This window comes from Rhinichthys klamathensis, unplaced genomic scaffold, assembly GCF_029890125.1.
Source record: "Rhinichthys klamathensis goyatoka isolate OS25496 unplaced genomic scaffold, OSU_Roscu_1.1 h1tg000104l_1, whole genome shotgun sequence".
Lineage (NCBI taxonomy): Eukaryota > Metazoa > Chordata > Actinopteri > Cypriniformes > Leuciscidae > Rhinichthys > Rhinichthys klamathensis.
The window spans coordinates 3,443,746-3,458,683 of NW_026606643.1; the positions used below are offsets into that span (position 1 = coordinate 3,443,746).

The window sequence follows — 14,938 nt, forward strand, 5'->3', positions numbered from 1 at the left end:
CACAGAGGTTGTCGAGGACATTAAACATCAGGAAAAAAACCATCTACGCATTAGTTTGCTCTCACAGCCTCATTGTGTTTATGCTCTTACAAACTACTCTTACTTTCAGGGAAAATGTTTTCAATAAAGACAATGAGTTGTCAGAAGCTTAGTGATGGTGATGTTGAAGTCATGTGATGGTGTGGTTCGTTTATAGCCTGCGTTTAGCTTTTTACTTCTGGCGATTGAATTTAGGAATTTGTGACCATTATCATGATGAACAAAACGTGTAAGAATCGTAAACTTTTATTGACTTTTCATGTATTTAAAGCCTGTGGAAAAATTATATGGGTTTGTCAAGGGAAGCAGGGTGAGGGTAATGCTAACTTCTGGGTTGGCCTACAAAAATACCTCTGCCCTGCAGCACTCTATTCTCATAATTTCAATATGCACTAATTTCAAATAAGGACTTAATATAATATAATTTAACATATTATAAATACATTCACAGGCATAGTACATCCACCATGTTGCCTAACAATTTACTAAGATGTTAAAAAACGTACTTTCTTGGTTGCTAACTTACCTTTTTTTCTGGTTTTGAACTTCTGGTGGCTCTTCAACTCTCATCAGGAGAGTGCAAAGATTTGCACATATCAAAATCTCACTAAATGCAATAAGTCTCCCAGGTAGTGTTACTGTTTACACACTGTTTCGTGACTTTTGAGTATTTAAGTTACATCCTCATTTGATGGCACTGCGCAGGCATTGCCATACGTTTGAATCTAAATCATATAAGTGTACCCTGTACTTAGTTTATAGCCATTCACAGAGCCAAAATGAACGAATATGCATTTGTGAAAATATAAACAAGAGAAGAATGCGTAGACAGACGTTGCAAACTTGAACCTTCAAAACAACCAACTAGTGGTTTGTGCGCGTCTATGAAGTTGACGGACATCGTCCTGGCCAATAAGATCACTCGGAAATTTCAATTTGCTGCTTCCTGCTTCTGATTGGCTAGTCTTTCCTTGTGGGCGAGACCGCATTTTCCGGTTTTCCTTCTTAATGCTCTCTCGGTGTAACAGGAATTCGATATTAGTTTCGTATGTTCGCAATCTGGATTATTAGCAAAACAATGGAGACCAGCATCGATCACCACGACGCATTGGTTTGCGCTACGTTAACAACGAAGTGATTATCTGTATCGCTCGCAAAAGAAAGATAAGAAGACCTTAATCTGCGACCTTTCATTGTAAGAAAGCAACTTGATCTGGGGTGTGCACGCGTTTTGGAGGCTTTTTTGTTGGATTTCCCTGGATATCTCCATCGCCAACATTCTTTTGTATTTACGTTTTTAATTGTGTGGTAAGTTTACAGCGTTCTGCAAATCACTGTCTTTCAAAAACTTTTAAAACGACTGTCAGGCTGCCATTGTTTGGTTAATAACTCTTGCTTTATTTACCTACTAACGTTAAATGTGTGCAATGAAACAATGTATAGTTCTAAAACCGAGTCTTCAGTTCGCTGAGTTTACTTGCTCATAATGAAACCGTTCCTTAATAACACTTTTCAGATGTCAGGAGTTTTTTCTCTTCTAATCGGTCTGTTTGAACTTGTTTTCGTTTCACTTGTGTTGCTCATACATGTGTAAGAGTGACTGCACACAGTCCATCTGTGGTTTTCAGTCTGGTCTGACTGATGAGTCAGTGCTAGTTAGTGAAGGGCAGATTCGTGTAATTACACTGACTACTGCACCCTCTGTTTACCATCTCCTTTCTCCTGTTTTCATGAACTACTTGTATTTTGGGTTTTTCTGATGTCCCGTTTTTTCAGTTCTATCAATGAATGTGACCTGTTTCAGAGAAGCTGTTGCAATAACGTTGACTAAATGCTTCTCTTGGGAAGTGTCACTTTTAAAGAAGTATTTCATTCAAAAATATAATTTCAGTCCGTACTTCCTCTTCATGTTGTTTCAAACCTGTATGAGTTACTTGCTTCTGTTGAACACAAAAGAAGATATTTTGAAGGATGTTAGTGACAGCACCCATTAACTTCCACAGTAGAGAAGAAAAATACTATTTAAGTCAGGCTACCATCTTAGCATTCTTTGTATTCAACAGAAGAAACTCATACAGGTTTGGAACAACTTCGGGGTGAGTAAATGATGACAAATTTTCATTTTTGGGTGAACTATCCCTTTTAATCTTTTTTGCATACATTGAAAGTGGTGAGTGAGACTGTCATTCTGCCGAACATCTAGTTCACTCTTCCACTTGAGACACTAAAGTCATACAGGTTTGGAACAGCATGAGGATGAGTAAATGATGACAGAATTGTAATTTTTGGATGAACTAACCTTTTAATGATTGATGAATAAGCAACAAGGAAAAGCACGAGACTCGTTGAACGGGGAAGATTCGCACGTAACATGGTTGGTCAGTGAGTCACTGTTGTCATAGAAATATCAGTCAAATAGGCCTGAGATATTTTTGGGTACGTTTAGAATTTACGACGTACGATTTATTTTATTCACAAGCATGTATTGTTTTATCTTGTAAATGAACAAAGTTCTTCCCTCTGTAGTGTTTTCTAACCTGTTATATAGGATGCGTTGTAAATGTTGAACTCAGTAAAGGAGATCAGTGGTTCAAGAAAAGACTCCTGCAATTAAACCTGCTTGACCACAAGTCTCTTCCTTAATCCAATAACAGTGTTTAGAGTTAAGAGTACACCTGGAGCTTTACAGTTTGCAGAGTATGTTGAGATTTTTTTTTTTAGACCACCTTCCCTTGTTGCTGGTAAATGGCTTTTTGTGTTTTGTTAGTTGTTTTTCTCAATTCAAATATATAAAATAAATTGAAATATATCACAAATTAACTTTTGCAATGTGCTGCTAGTTATAATATCAGCATTGGCTGATACTATCATAACTAAAAAAACACTGTGTTAGAGTATATAATAAATAAATCGCCAGTCTGTATGTTGGATTACACAGTTTTTGTAGGCCAAACATATGGAATGTCATAGAGGGGCATTTTTTTCACATTGTGAATATCTAGGGCACTTTTAGTGACGTTTTTGTTAGGAGTGTGTAACTGTTCTCTATAAAATATTGAACCGTACCGTTCGGCACGCACTTACACCGCGGTTCATCTAAAATCTGATGAATCATACGCATCTACGGTATATGGTTTGTTGAAAATAAATAAAACGGACAGACTAATGTATGTTTCTGTTGATGGATCTGCATTCTAGCTTCCCCTAAACTTTGTTCAATGCGAACTGCTGTTGTTGTTTATAGAGCGTGAGTGCAGGTGAGACCTGAACAGCACACGTTGCTTACTTTAAACTACTCATTTTAAACCTTGCCAATTTAAACATTAGAGCGCAAGATGTAAAAGAGAACTCGCACACACGCTGTGAGAAGACTTGTGTGCGCTCATTCGAAGCACGCACATGGCGCGTTTCAGGGTACGTTAACACGACAACAATATGCTTAAAAGTTTTCCGCGTACAGACGACAACGTTGTCAAAACAATCCCCATTCACAGGGATCCATAAATGACAAAAAACACTGTTTTCTGATGCCAGGCCATTAGATGGCGATGAAACACGACTGAACATGCATGACACACGGAGACCGTTTTCAAAAACGTGCACTTTGAAACCGTTTTCAAAATTTTGCGTTTTCAGGCACTCAAAAAATTTAAACGAACGGCCAAAACAAATACAAAGTTTTTAGTTGAAACCGGTGTCATGTAAACAGCGTGCCAAAACTGAGTGTTTTCCCCACACAACAGGATTTCTGATCGTTAATCTTCAACATGTTGGATAGGCTATTTTACTATGGCCTGGTGCAATGATTCAATCGCTCTTAAAACACATCACACCAGCAAACATCAAGAAAATCTGGACTTTACCTAGGATTGTCGGAAGGGGAGAATTGGGCCCAAAATCGACCCTATTATCTTGGAGTGTGTGGGTGCCTTGCCTTATGTTGACCAAGCACATGTTAGCTTGCGTTCGCTACAGAATAAAAAAAAAAGTTAATTGCAACTTTTTTTCTCACAATTCTTTGAGAGTTTATATTGTGCAATTCTTATCTATTTTTATCTAAACTCTGGATTGTGAGGAAAAGTCAAAATTGTGAGATATGAGCTTGATCCTTCATTGCAAGTTTATAAGTCCAATGCCATAATGGGTACATTAGATTGATTAATTTCAACAGTGACATTTTACGGTTTCCTTCCAAGATTTAATCCTTCAGTAACAGAGGTGTTGTATACATCACAGCACCTGTGATACCCTTTTTTCTGTTTTTGGGAGAGAGCTGTGTTTATACATTAACAGTGTAATGTAAGGTGGGAAGATTAGCAATGAGTTCTGTTACACTCTTCAAAAAGCAATAAAGAGAATGTTTAAAAAAAAGAAGTCAGAATTGCAACTTTATTTCCTCAGAACTGATTAGATATATAACCTTGCAATTCTGAGGGGAAAAAAAGTTATTAGTTATAGTTATTAGTAAAAGTTATAGTTTTTTATTCTGTGGTGGAAACAAGCTTCCATACCAACAGCAACTTTGTACCCTCACAATGTTGTAAATACATGAAATATTTCAACTTTTATCTGAAGGCGAGTAGATTTCCCACCACAGGTGGTCATGTTGTTTTTATATGCTGCCCTAAACAAAGAATGTATGAACAAAGTTTAAATCTTCACAGCAAACGCCCTTTCAACATAAAACCAAGAAATGAGACCTACACTTTCCTTGTGTTGGTGGACATTAGCTAGTAGATAAACTGCTTGCATGTACTAGCATTCATCTGGTGGTGGGTGTTCATTTCACACCTTTCAGAGAGATACAACATTGCAACTTTCTAACTGACTAATGTTTTCATCCACAGGTCCAACATGCCACAGACAACTCCATATTCAAGCAAATTCAACCCTAGCGCTGCTTACAGTCACCGGCAACCTGTGGAGGAGAACTATGGGGGTTTGCACTATCGTGATAATAAGCTTGTGTCTGGCTCTCTGGAAGCCCTGATTCAGCTCTTGGTCCCTACTGTGGACTATTACCCTGACGTAAGTATACACGGCCTTTATACTTCCCTATGATAATTATTATAATCTCTCCCTGCACAGTAAATGTCAAATTTGATTGACGCTTGAGATGTTCTTGTTTCAGAGATCATACATTTTTACCTTCCTACTAAGCTCCCGTCTCTTCCTGCATCCGTATGAGCTCATGTCTCGTGTTTGTTACCTCTGTGTGGACCATCACAGGGTGGGCGACCCACAGACGGATAAGGTACGTGCTGTAATTTTAGGAGTGGACAGTATGACTAAGATGTTATATCACCACATGAGTATTTTTACATCACAATATTGTTATCTTGGCTGAAAATGCAACTCTGATGTATTGCATAACCATGTGGTAATGTCTGGTTTTGGATAATCAAGTGAATTAAACAAACTTCACAAGTGAAAGGTACTTGATGGACGTGAACCAAAAGATAAGACTATTCATAACAAATGAACGAATAAGTCTGGCATCAGTGCAAAAACAGCTGCACATTATGTAACGTAATTAAACAAAAGATTCAAAAGAGTCATACATAATAAAAAATATGACAGCCACGTAAAATATAGCTGATAATAAACACACCTGTGACTGTGACAACTCATGAATCAGTTCTATATTAATATGCCAAATTGAAAGCAAACACCACGTCTACAGACACGAGGAGCGACACAACGCTTCAGAACTAAATCAATCCCATTAGGGGTGTGTATCTTTGGGTTCTTAGTAGGGTTATTATAGTTAACTGAATCTAAAACCAAAACGATAAAAAGTTTTTGTTGCTTGAAATAAAATATATTTTTAAAATAACTGTTTTCAGGTAGTTGCAAAGGCAACATTTCTCATTTTCATTTAGTTTAAACTGATGTACTAAAATAACAAACTAAAAACAGTTGTATGAAAACCATATAGTGGAGCTGCACTATCGTTAAAAGGTTGTGATCTCATTTCAAACACCCACACGATCTTAACAATGATTTGCCTGCGTCTATTAAACCTTTGACAAGTAAAATCACAGAAAACATTCAGATCTGTGTTCGCGCTGCCGCTGATCCAGAGAGAGCAGTCATGTAAGAAACCACTAAACAAAGTCTTTTCAACACAGTTTCATTGTTTCTGTGTTACAATAATTTATATTATATCAGAAGTGCTGGGATAAAAGTTTATAGTTCTAAGATATAAACACTGATATCTATGATAGTGATAAAAAAAAAAAAAAAAAGAGTAAATCGCCTTTTAAAAGTAACTTGATGCTTCAAATAAAGATTGTATCATATTGTTACACCAGTAGGTGGCGACAAGTGACTGGTAAAAATGTATTTGTCATTGAATCGTTCATCCAGTAATGACACAGGTGAAGTCTCTGAGTGATTGAATCATTCATTCAAACCGATTTGGGGAAAACAATTCTTAATTCAATATAAAAAAAAAAAAAACTCTAGTAAATTGCTTATTTTGTTTAGTTTCTGTTCAGAATCTTGGAAGAATCGTGATCTCTGTTTGAAACAAAGAAAATCGTGATTCTCAATTTATCCAGAATCATGCAGCTCTACTATATTGATTTTTTTTTTTTAAACACAAACTTATAAAAAAAGACACACACTCAAAATTACTGAAACTGTAACTTAAAAAAAAAAAGTCTCATTTAAAAATATTAATAAAAACTATAATCATATCTCCATTCCTGGTTCGTAGCAAATTCATTCAGTTCTTTGGTTTTTAATTCAACATGCCTATATATATATATTACACAGTCGTGCCCAGAATTAATCATACTCCTGGTAAATATGATCAAAAATAGCTGTAAAAAATAAATCTGCATCGTTTATCCTTTTGATCTTTCATTAAAAAAATGGGCAAAATCCTAACCTTTCATTTAAGTAAAAGAATTGAAAGTGGGGGGGAAATCACATTATAAAATAAATGTTTTTCTCCAAAACATGTTGGCCACAATTATTCATACCCTTTTATATACCTTTTTGCAATCTCCTTTTGCCAAGATAACTGCTCTGAGTCTTCTCATATAATGCCTGATGAGTTTGGAGAACACCTGACAAGAGTTCAGAGACCATTCCTCCATACAGACTCTCTCCAGATCCTTCAGATTCCCAGATCCATGTTTGTGCTTCTTCTCTTCAGTTCAACACAATCATCAGGTCAGGGAACTGGGACGGTCATGGCAGAAGCTTCATTTTGTGCTCCCAAACACATTTTTGTGTTGATTTTGATGTTTGTTTTGGATCGTTGTCCTGATGGAAGATCCAACCACGGCCCATTATAAGAATTATAGCAGAAGGCGTCAGGTTTTGATTTTTTATCTGTTGATATTTGATAGAATCCACAATGCTATGTATCTGAATAAGAAGTCCAGGACCTCCAGCAGAAAAATAGGCCCCCAACATTAAAGATCCAATGCTATATTAAATTGTACACATGGGGTACTTTTTATCCTTGTGTGCAGCAAACCCATCTAGTGTGTTTGCTGCCAAAAAGCTCTTTTTTTAGTTTCATCTGACCACAGAAGCCTGTGCTGTTTGAAGATCCAGTCGTGTCTGACAACTGAATATATGAGTTTGTTTTTGGAGGAGCGAGGAGCATTTTTCTTGAAAACCTCCCAAACAACATGTGGGTGATGTAGGGGTTGTTTGATATTTTTTAATAGGCTTTATGACCCCAAGACTCAACTAGTCTCTGCAATTCTCCATCTGTGATCTTTGGAGAGTCTTTAGCCACTCAAACCATCCTCCTCACTGTCCATTAAGAAAATATAGACACACGTCCTCTTCCTGGCTGAATCGTAACATCTTTAGTTGATTGGAACTTCTTAATTATTGCCCTGATGGCCAAAATGGGGATTTTCAATTCTTTAGCTATTTTCTTACATCCACTTTCTATTTTGTGAAGCTCAACAATCTTTTGCTGCACATCAGAACTATATTCTTTGGTTTTACCCATTGTGTTGGATGATTAAGGGAATTTGGCCTTTGTGTTTCCTCATATTTAAACTCCTGTGAAACAAGAAGTCATAGCTGGACAATTTCAAGTTTAGTCACCCTGGTGTGATAAAAAAGGAAAATATTAATGGGAATATACTTCAGAGATATTTTATTCATAAAAAATTATAGGGGTATGAATAATTGTGGCCAACGTGTTTTGGAGAAAAACATTTATTTTATAATGTGACCCCCCCCCCCATTTTCAATTCTTTTACTTCAATGAAAGGTTAGATTTTTTTCCAATTTTTTGAATGAAAGATCAAAAGGATAAACGATGCAGATTTATTTTTTACAGCCATTTTTGATCATATTTACCAGGGGTATGATTAATTCTGGGCACGACTGTATATATATATATATATTGCATAACCTTGAATTATTGAAATACCTTCTTTAGTTTACCTTAGGCTAGAAAAGAAACTGACAAACTACATCAGACTGTTTATTGCACCAGAAAGTAATTCAAGAATGTAACGTGAGGGGCTTCCCACCCTGAGGCAAGATAGAAAACGTTGACGCACTATATATTATCATACACAACTTTACAGAATCGTGATGTATTCAATGTTTTTTTGTGCAATTAAAAAACATTATTATTATTACCCAGTTCAAATGATTCACAAAAGTCATAAGTTTTCAAATTTTTTAATCGTTGCATGAAGAAAACGGGCTCTCCTCATGTAGTCCTCAAACTTCTGTATATATGTGTGTGTGTTACACATCATTACTCCATGGATACACCATAGTATAGACCTTATGTAGCCCCGCCCCTTTTCAGCGCTGCGCTCGTTGTCTTTTGACTTCCAGTCTGTATTTTCACAGCGATCTTGCATAGGTATGAATGAACTGCTCGTAAAAAAAATCCCGGTCGACATTTGTTAAGACATCTGCTTTACAATGCTTATGATAAACATTACAATGCTCATGATAACTTGTTAACTCTACAATAAGTAAATCCACTTCACCAGCTAATTACTCCTGGACAGTGATGCCATAGAAATATACAAAGCGACCGCAAAAACGGAAGTTCAAAAGACAATATTCTAAAGATGACGGCGCCCACGTTTCTCTGGTGCATAAGGTCTATAAATTGTAAGCAGAATCTAATTAACTTATTTCTACTGTTGCACGCAATATATACCATCACGCCACCCAACCCTACTGTGACACACCTGTGCATGTGCACTTGACTAAAATAAACCACGCTTTGATCATTATTGACGAGTATTTAGTAGCCATTACCTGCAGACTGTAGATGATTCAGGGCTAATTGTCCTGCTTTACTCAACAGAAAAGAATACGGGAAATAGCGCCTAAAATCGTGCAGCTGCTCACAGAATGGACCGAGACCTTTCCGTACGACTTCAGGGATGAGCGCATGATGCGCAGCCTCAAAGAGATAACCCACCGCCTTGCCTTCGGAGACGAGGTCAGTCCAGATGATGTCACACGTGCATCATGTTATTGTTTGTCTGTCAACTGAATTGAATTTTGTATTAATGAAGTCTAAATTCTAAAATGGCTTTTGTTTGAGATTATATAAATATATTTGACAACATGACCTGAGTTTGGAGCCAAATGCAAATGCGTTTGCGTATTATTGGATTTGCATGTACGTCGCTTGGCTCGTATTTCCTTTTTGCACAAGCTGTGATATCAACAGCACGGCTTACAGTTCCCAAATGTTATTTTTGGCTACAGATATGAATGGGTATTATAGTGCTGACGTTGGAAACGGTTCTGTTTTTTTTTTTTTTGACTAGCTCTCACGGAGGGCCATGCAGAGACTCATTCAGCGCCTCTTACGCAAGCTGGCCACCCTCGGACAGTACGAAGAGTCGCTGGCGACGTCCAGCGCCTCCGCAGCCATGGACCGTCCAGTCGCCCTGAAGTCCAAGCAGCAGTTAGTACGCAGAGACGAGTGCGTTTTGAACCTGTGCGATGACCCTTTCATTTTCGCCCAACAGCTGACACACATCGAGATGGTGAGTGACCGTAAGCTTCAAGCTGATTGGCTGTCAGTATTGATGTTTCATGATATCCACATGTAATATCAGTTTCTGTACTTTATGGATTCAGTCTTCAAGCTGCTCTCGTGTTTTCCACATGTAGGAGAGACTCAGCTTTATTGGCCCTGAAGAATTCGTTCGAGCGTTTGCTCAGAAAAGGCCCTCAGACAACCATAAGGTAAGCCCGTCACGCATCTGTAGTTCATGCAAAAATGAACGCTCATGTCGTTCCAAGCCCGTAAGACCTTCGTTCATCTTAGGAACATAAATGAAGATGTTTTTCATGAAATCTGAGAGATTTCCCTCCATTGACAGCCTACACAACTACCACTTTGACGCTTCGAAAAGTTCATAAAGAGATCATAAAATGAATCCATACGAGGTTCATTCTCGTGTTACGCAGCAAGTTTGAGCTTCAGCAAGAACCAATGAGGTGTGTGGTCATGCGTCAAGCAGGTTTGGTTGAGCTTCTGCTTATGTTGGCTTATCAATGTTTATATGTGAATAAAAGCCTAAATTAAATCTGTTCATCATATAAAGCGATCTTGTCTCTTCAGAAAATCTAGATTAAACGCTCCAATTCATATGGATTAGTTTCATGATCTCTTTATGAACTTTTTGAAGCGTCGAAGTGGTAGTTGCGTAGCTGTCAATGGAGGGAAATCAAAAATGGCTTCATTTGTGTTCTGAAGATGAATGAAAGTCTTACGGGTTTGGAACGACATGAAAGTGAGTAATTAATGACAGAATTTTCTTTTTTGGGTGCACTAACCTTTTAAAGATGTAAACCGAATGGGCACAGATAAGGACACTTGATTACTTTCAATGACACTTTTGAACTTTTATTCTTCAGAGTTTCTTCAGCAAAAGAAAAACGAGTAACCTGGAGGCTTATGTGGAATGGTTCAACAGACTGACCTACCTGATAGCCACAGAAATTTGCATGGTGAGCACACTTTTCATCTATTTTGGGGAAAAAGCCAAGCAACGCTAGCAGGCGAAAATCGGATCTTTTGATGTTGACGTCTAAGGTAGTGCAACAACCGTCACATTTATAATCCTGCATATCTTGAGCCTCTGCAGTTCATTTAGTTTCTTTTGAATGATCCAATTGTATTGGATTGCTACTTTAATTGCAATGCAAAATCTGCATTCTCAAGCAAAACCAGTTGAGAAGCACTGCAGTATGTGGTTGACAATCTTTGACAATATGCTGCCCTCTGCTGGTTCGTTTTCAGCCGGTGAAGAAGAAACACAGAGCAAGAGTGCTGGAGTTCTTCATAGATGTGGCACAGGAATGCTTCAACATCGGCAACTTCAACTCATTAATGGCCATCATTAGTGAGTACAAGCATTGAATGATATTGACCTGTTTTGGCAAAAAAAAAATTACATTTACATTGAAGTGATTTTAAATTATTAACAATGTTTTACTGTGTAGCTGGGATGAACATGAACCCTGTATCCAGACTGAAGAAAACCTGGAATAAAGTCAACACAGACAAGTTTGACATCCTGGTGGTAAGGAAGCTGCTATGAGGAAGAGAGAAAAATCCCAATAGTCTGAGACCATCTAATTTAACCTAGAAATATACAACATTTAAACCAAGAAACATTTAGATAAAAAAGAATAAGATGTATTTAAAGTGGACCTGTTATGCTTTTTTACATGTTCATCTTTGTTTAGTGTGTAATGTTGCTGTTTGAGAATGAAACAGGTCTGCAAAGTCACTCCAAAGGGAGTTATTCTCTATATCAGTGCACGGTTTCTGAACTCCTCCATTGTAGACTTGAGTTTTCTTCCGGGAATGAACAACACGTCACAATATTCCTCATTTAAATTATTCCCAGTAGTGATAAGTTATTGTCGTATGCCCTGTGGTTGTCAAGTGTTGCTAGCTGAGCAGAAATACATAAGTTAATCATGTTTCGCAAGACATAAACTGCACTCTTTCTTGGTCACTATTCAAATAAGCAAGTTTGTCACAATGACTGTGTAATTTGAATTACATTAGAAAAATGCAAGCCTTTTCATAAGTGGTCTCAGACATTTGGGCTTTAAACTATACAGATTTTTCTTATGTACACCGTTAATTTTTTATTGTTTGTGTTTTATTTTAGCACCAAATGGACCCATCTAGCAACTTCTACAGCTACCGGACTGCCCTGCGTGGAGCAACTCAGAGGTGTAGTACAGCGCACACAAGCCAAGAAATGGTAATTTTTGTTTTAAAAATTCACATTTTCATGCAGACCTTACATTTTAATTAAATGAGAATTTCTTGTCTTTTAGATTGTTATTCCATTCTTCAGCTTGTTCATAAAGGATATCCACTTCCTCAATGAAGGCTGCGTCAATAGATTACCTAATGGCCAGATCAATTTTGAGGCAAGTTGGCATGTAATGCTAATACTATATCAGTTGTTACCTTGTTGCTTTAATAATAAAACATCCCTTTTCATTTTACAGAAATTTTGGGAGTTGGCCAAGCAAGTGAGCGAGTTTCTGTCCTGGAGGCAGGTGATCTGTCCTTTTGAGAGGGACAGGAAAACACTGCAGTATCTCATCAGCGCACAAGTGTTCAATGAAGATGGTGAGCAGGCACTCTATACCTGCACTTAAAGGTGCAGCAAGTGATTTCTGAGAAACACTGTTGAAAGTGGATCGGGCCGAGCAGCGCAACACACTTGTAGCCAATCAGCAGTGGGGGGTGTGTCCGGTCGTGATGGGGTGGAGAGAGTGAGCCAATCAGCAGAAGGGGGAGTGTACACTCGATGGGGGAGAGAGAGTGAGTCAATCAGCATTAGGGGGCATGTCCACTCATGATGGGGGAGGAGAGAGTGAGCCAATCAGCAGTGGGGGGCGTGTCCACTCATGATGGGGAGGAGAGAGTGAGCCAATCAGCAGCAGGGGGTGTGTCCACTCATGATGGGGAGGAGAGAGTGAGCCAATCAGCAGCAGGGGGTGTGTCCACTCATGATGGGGAGAGAGTGAGCCAATCAGCAGCAGGGGGTGTGTCCACTCATGATGGGGAGGAGAGAGTGAGCCAATCAGCATTAGTGGGCATGTCCACTCATGATGGGGGAGGAGAGAGTGAGCCAATCAGCATTAGTGGGCATGTCCACTCATGATGGGGGAGGAGAAAGTGAGCCAATCAGCAGTAGGGGGTGTGTCCACTCATGATGGGGGAGGAGAGAGTGAGCCAATCAGCAGTAGGGGGCGTGTCCACTCATGATGGGGAGGAGAGAGTGAGCCAATCAGCAGCAGGGGGTGTGTCCACTCATGATGGGGAAGAGAGAGTGAGCCAATCAGCAGCAGGGGGCGTGTCCACTCATGATGGGGAAGAGAGAGTGAGCCAATCATCAGTAGGGGGCGTGTCCACTCATCAGTAGGGGGCGTGTCCACTCATGATGGGGGAGAGAGAGCAAGAGGGAAGAAAATGCTGAGAGAAAAGGTTAGAGGAACATCACTGGAAAAGTTAAGGTAATGATCAGGCAAGAGCTTTAGAACCCGCGTTAATATTAGAAAAGCTTTCCAGCGCTGGAGAGACTGAAGCGGGAAGGCCTAAAAACAGACGGCAAGGTTGTGTTGTTTCTGCTTCACCGGAGTAACATTGGTTTTTGCTTTTTTACAGAACCAAGATATGCTGTTGTTGTAATGTTAGCTATAGTAACACATGTCAGTTTTTATTTATTTATTTATTTTTGTCAGGAGCCGCTGTGCTGCTGGCAACTAACAACAAACTCTTGTTTGTATACACACTTGTTCTGTATCGTCACCTTTGCTTTATTTTTTGTGAAGCATTTTGCTTTGCTTTAGCTATGATAAAGAGACATCCATTTTGTTCATTTTAGGGTAGGGATGTGTTTGTTTGGGATGATTTTAAAATCAGCAGTTTGTCAGGAATCACGTACTGCACCTTTAAGAGAACTAGATGGTGAAATGGCTGTAGATGGTTTGCCAATCACACACCAGTTTGCAAATAAATACAAGAAAGAGGACCAATCACTATTCAGTATGCAAATATTACAATAATGTCATACTACTTTTAATAAATGTTTGTGCATAAAGCAGATCTGTGTGAATTATTTGGGTTTGCGTAATGATTGTATTTTTGTGTTGCGTTACAGAGCTCCAGCTAGCTTCGTATGAGAGTGAAGGTCCTGAAAACAACCTGGAGAGGGACACTCGCCGTTCGCTCAGGTCTTAACTCTTTTCCAAAAACCCTTGTTCCAGACATTCAGTTGTCATTTTTAAACCGCAATGACCTGCCACGAGTGTGTGTGAAGGCTCAATTTCATTTGGCTTTTGTTTCCCAATTCCTCTAGGTCGTCCCTTAGTAGAATGTGAACGCTGAATTTGGGATCGTGTCCTTACACACGGACTGATGGCACTGAAGACTTTGAAGGACTTTTATAATCATTACACTTTTCTGTGGTTTCATCGCTGAAATTGAGGCTGGATTCTCATTGTAACAGTAACACTATGCTAAAGGAAACGTATTCATCTCATTTACCTCAAGTACCTTAATGAAATGTGTTGCTATACGCTATAGATCTCCTGGGTGAATTAAGAGCATGTCGCTGGCTGACCTGTTCTGTTATTACATTGTTTTTGTTTGTTTGTAGTAAGTGGTATTAACAGTTTGTGAACATATTTGTTACAATATTAAAATCTATTTTTGTGTGTATTACAGTTTAATGTGATCAGTGTACATGTTTCCCTGTAAAGGATAAATGAATTAAAGCTGATTCTTGTGTGGTGTCTTTTTTTTCACACTTCATTCATACAGCTTTTTATTGTTATTATTTTTTATCTCATTTCTTTTTTTGTTTCGTTTTTGCATACATGCATAGACAGTATAAGA

The 14,938-nt window shown here is 38.4% G+C and overlaps 1 protein-coding gene across 2 annotated transcripts; it reads left to right on the plus strand.

Annotated features, from left to right (window-relative positions):
- Positions 1-1,042: 1,042 nt before the first annotated feature.
- On the plus strand, positions 1,043-14,822 carry rasgef1bb (RasGEF domain family, member 1Bb). 2 transcript variants are annotated; one of them, XM_056253374.1, is made up of 14 exons: positions 1,043-1,347; positions 4,887-5,067; positions 5,171-5,293; positions 9,353-9,490; positions 9,825-10,046; positions 10,174-10,248; positions 10,924-11,016; positions 11,309-11,411; positions 11,512-11,591; positions 12,192-12,287; positions 12,364-12,459; positions 12,541-12,664; positions 14,202-14,274; positions 14,400-14,822. In XM_056253374.1, exons 2-14 carry the CDS (start codon positions 4,894-4,896, stop codon positions 14,419-14,421), a joined length of 1,419 nt encoding a protein of 472 aa, XP_056109349.1. In that variant the 5' UTR covers positions 1,043-1,347; positions 4,887-4,893; the 3' UTR covers positions 14,422-14,822. The 2 variants fall into 2 exon arrangements, with proteins under 2 accessions (XP_056109349.1, XP_056109350.1); XM_056253375.1 differs by lacking the exon at positions 14,400-14,822 and having other exon boundaries at positions 14,202-14,281.
- Positions 14,823-14,938: the final 116 nt, after the last annotated feature.

Bases quoted from the DNA above. Each gene is read 5' to 3' on its own strand.
- rasgef1bb (XM_056253374.1), top strand. From the start codon at position 4,894: ATGCCACAGACAACTCCATATTCAAGCAAATTCAACCCTAGCGCTGCT. The intron at 5,068-5,170 runs GTAAGTATACAC...TTCTTGTTTCAG, and splicing joins CTGTGGACTATTACCCTGAC to AGATCATACATTTTTACCTT. The intron at 14,275-14,399 runs GTCTTAACTCTT...CAATTCCTCTAG, and splicing joins GACACTCGCCGTTCGCTCAG to GTCGTCCCTTAGTAGAATGT.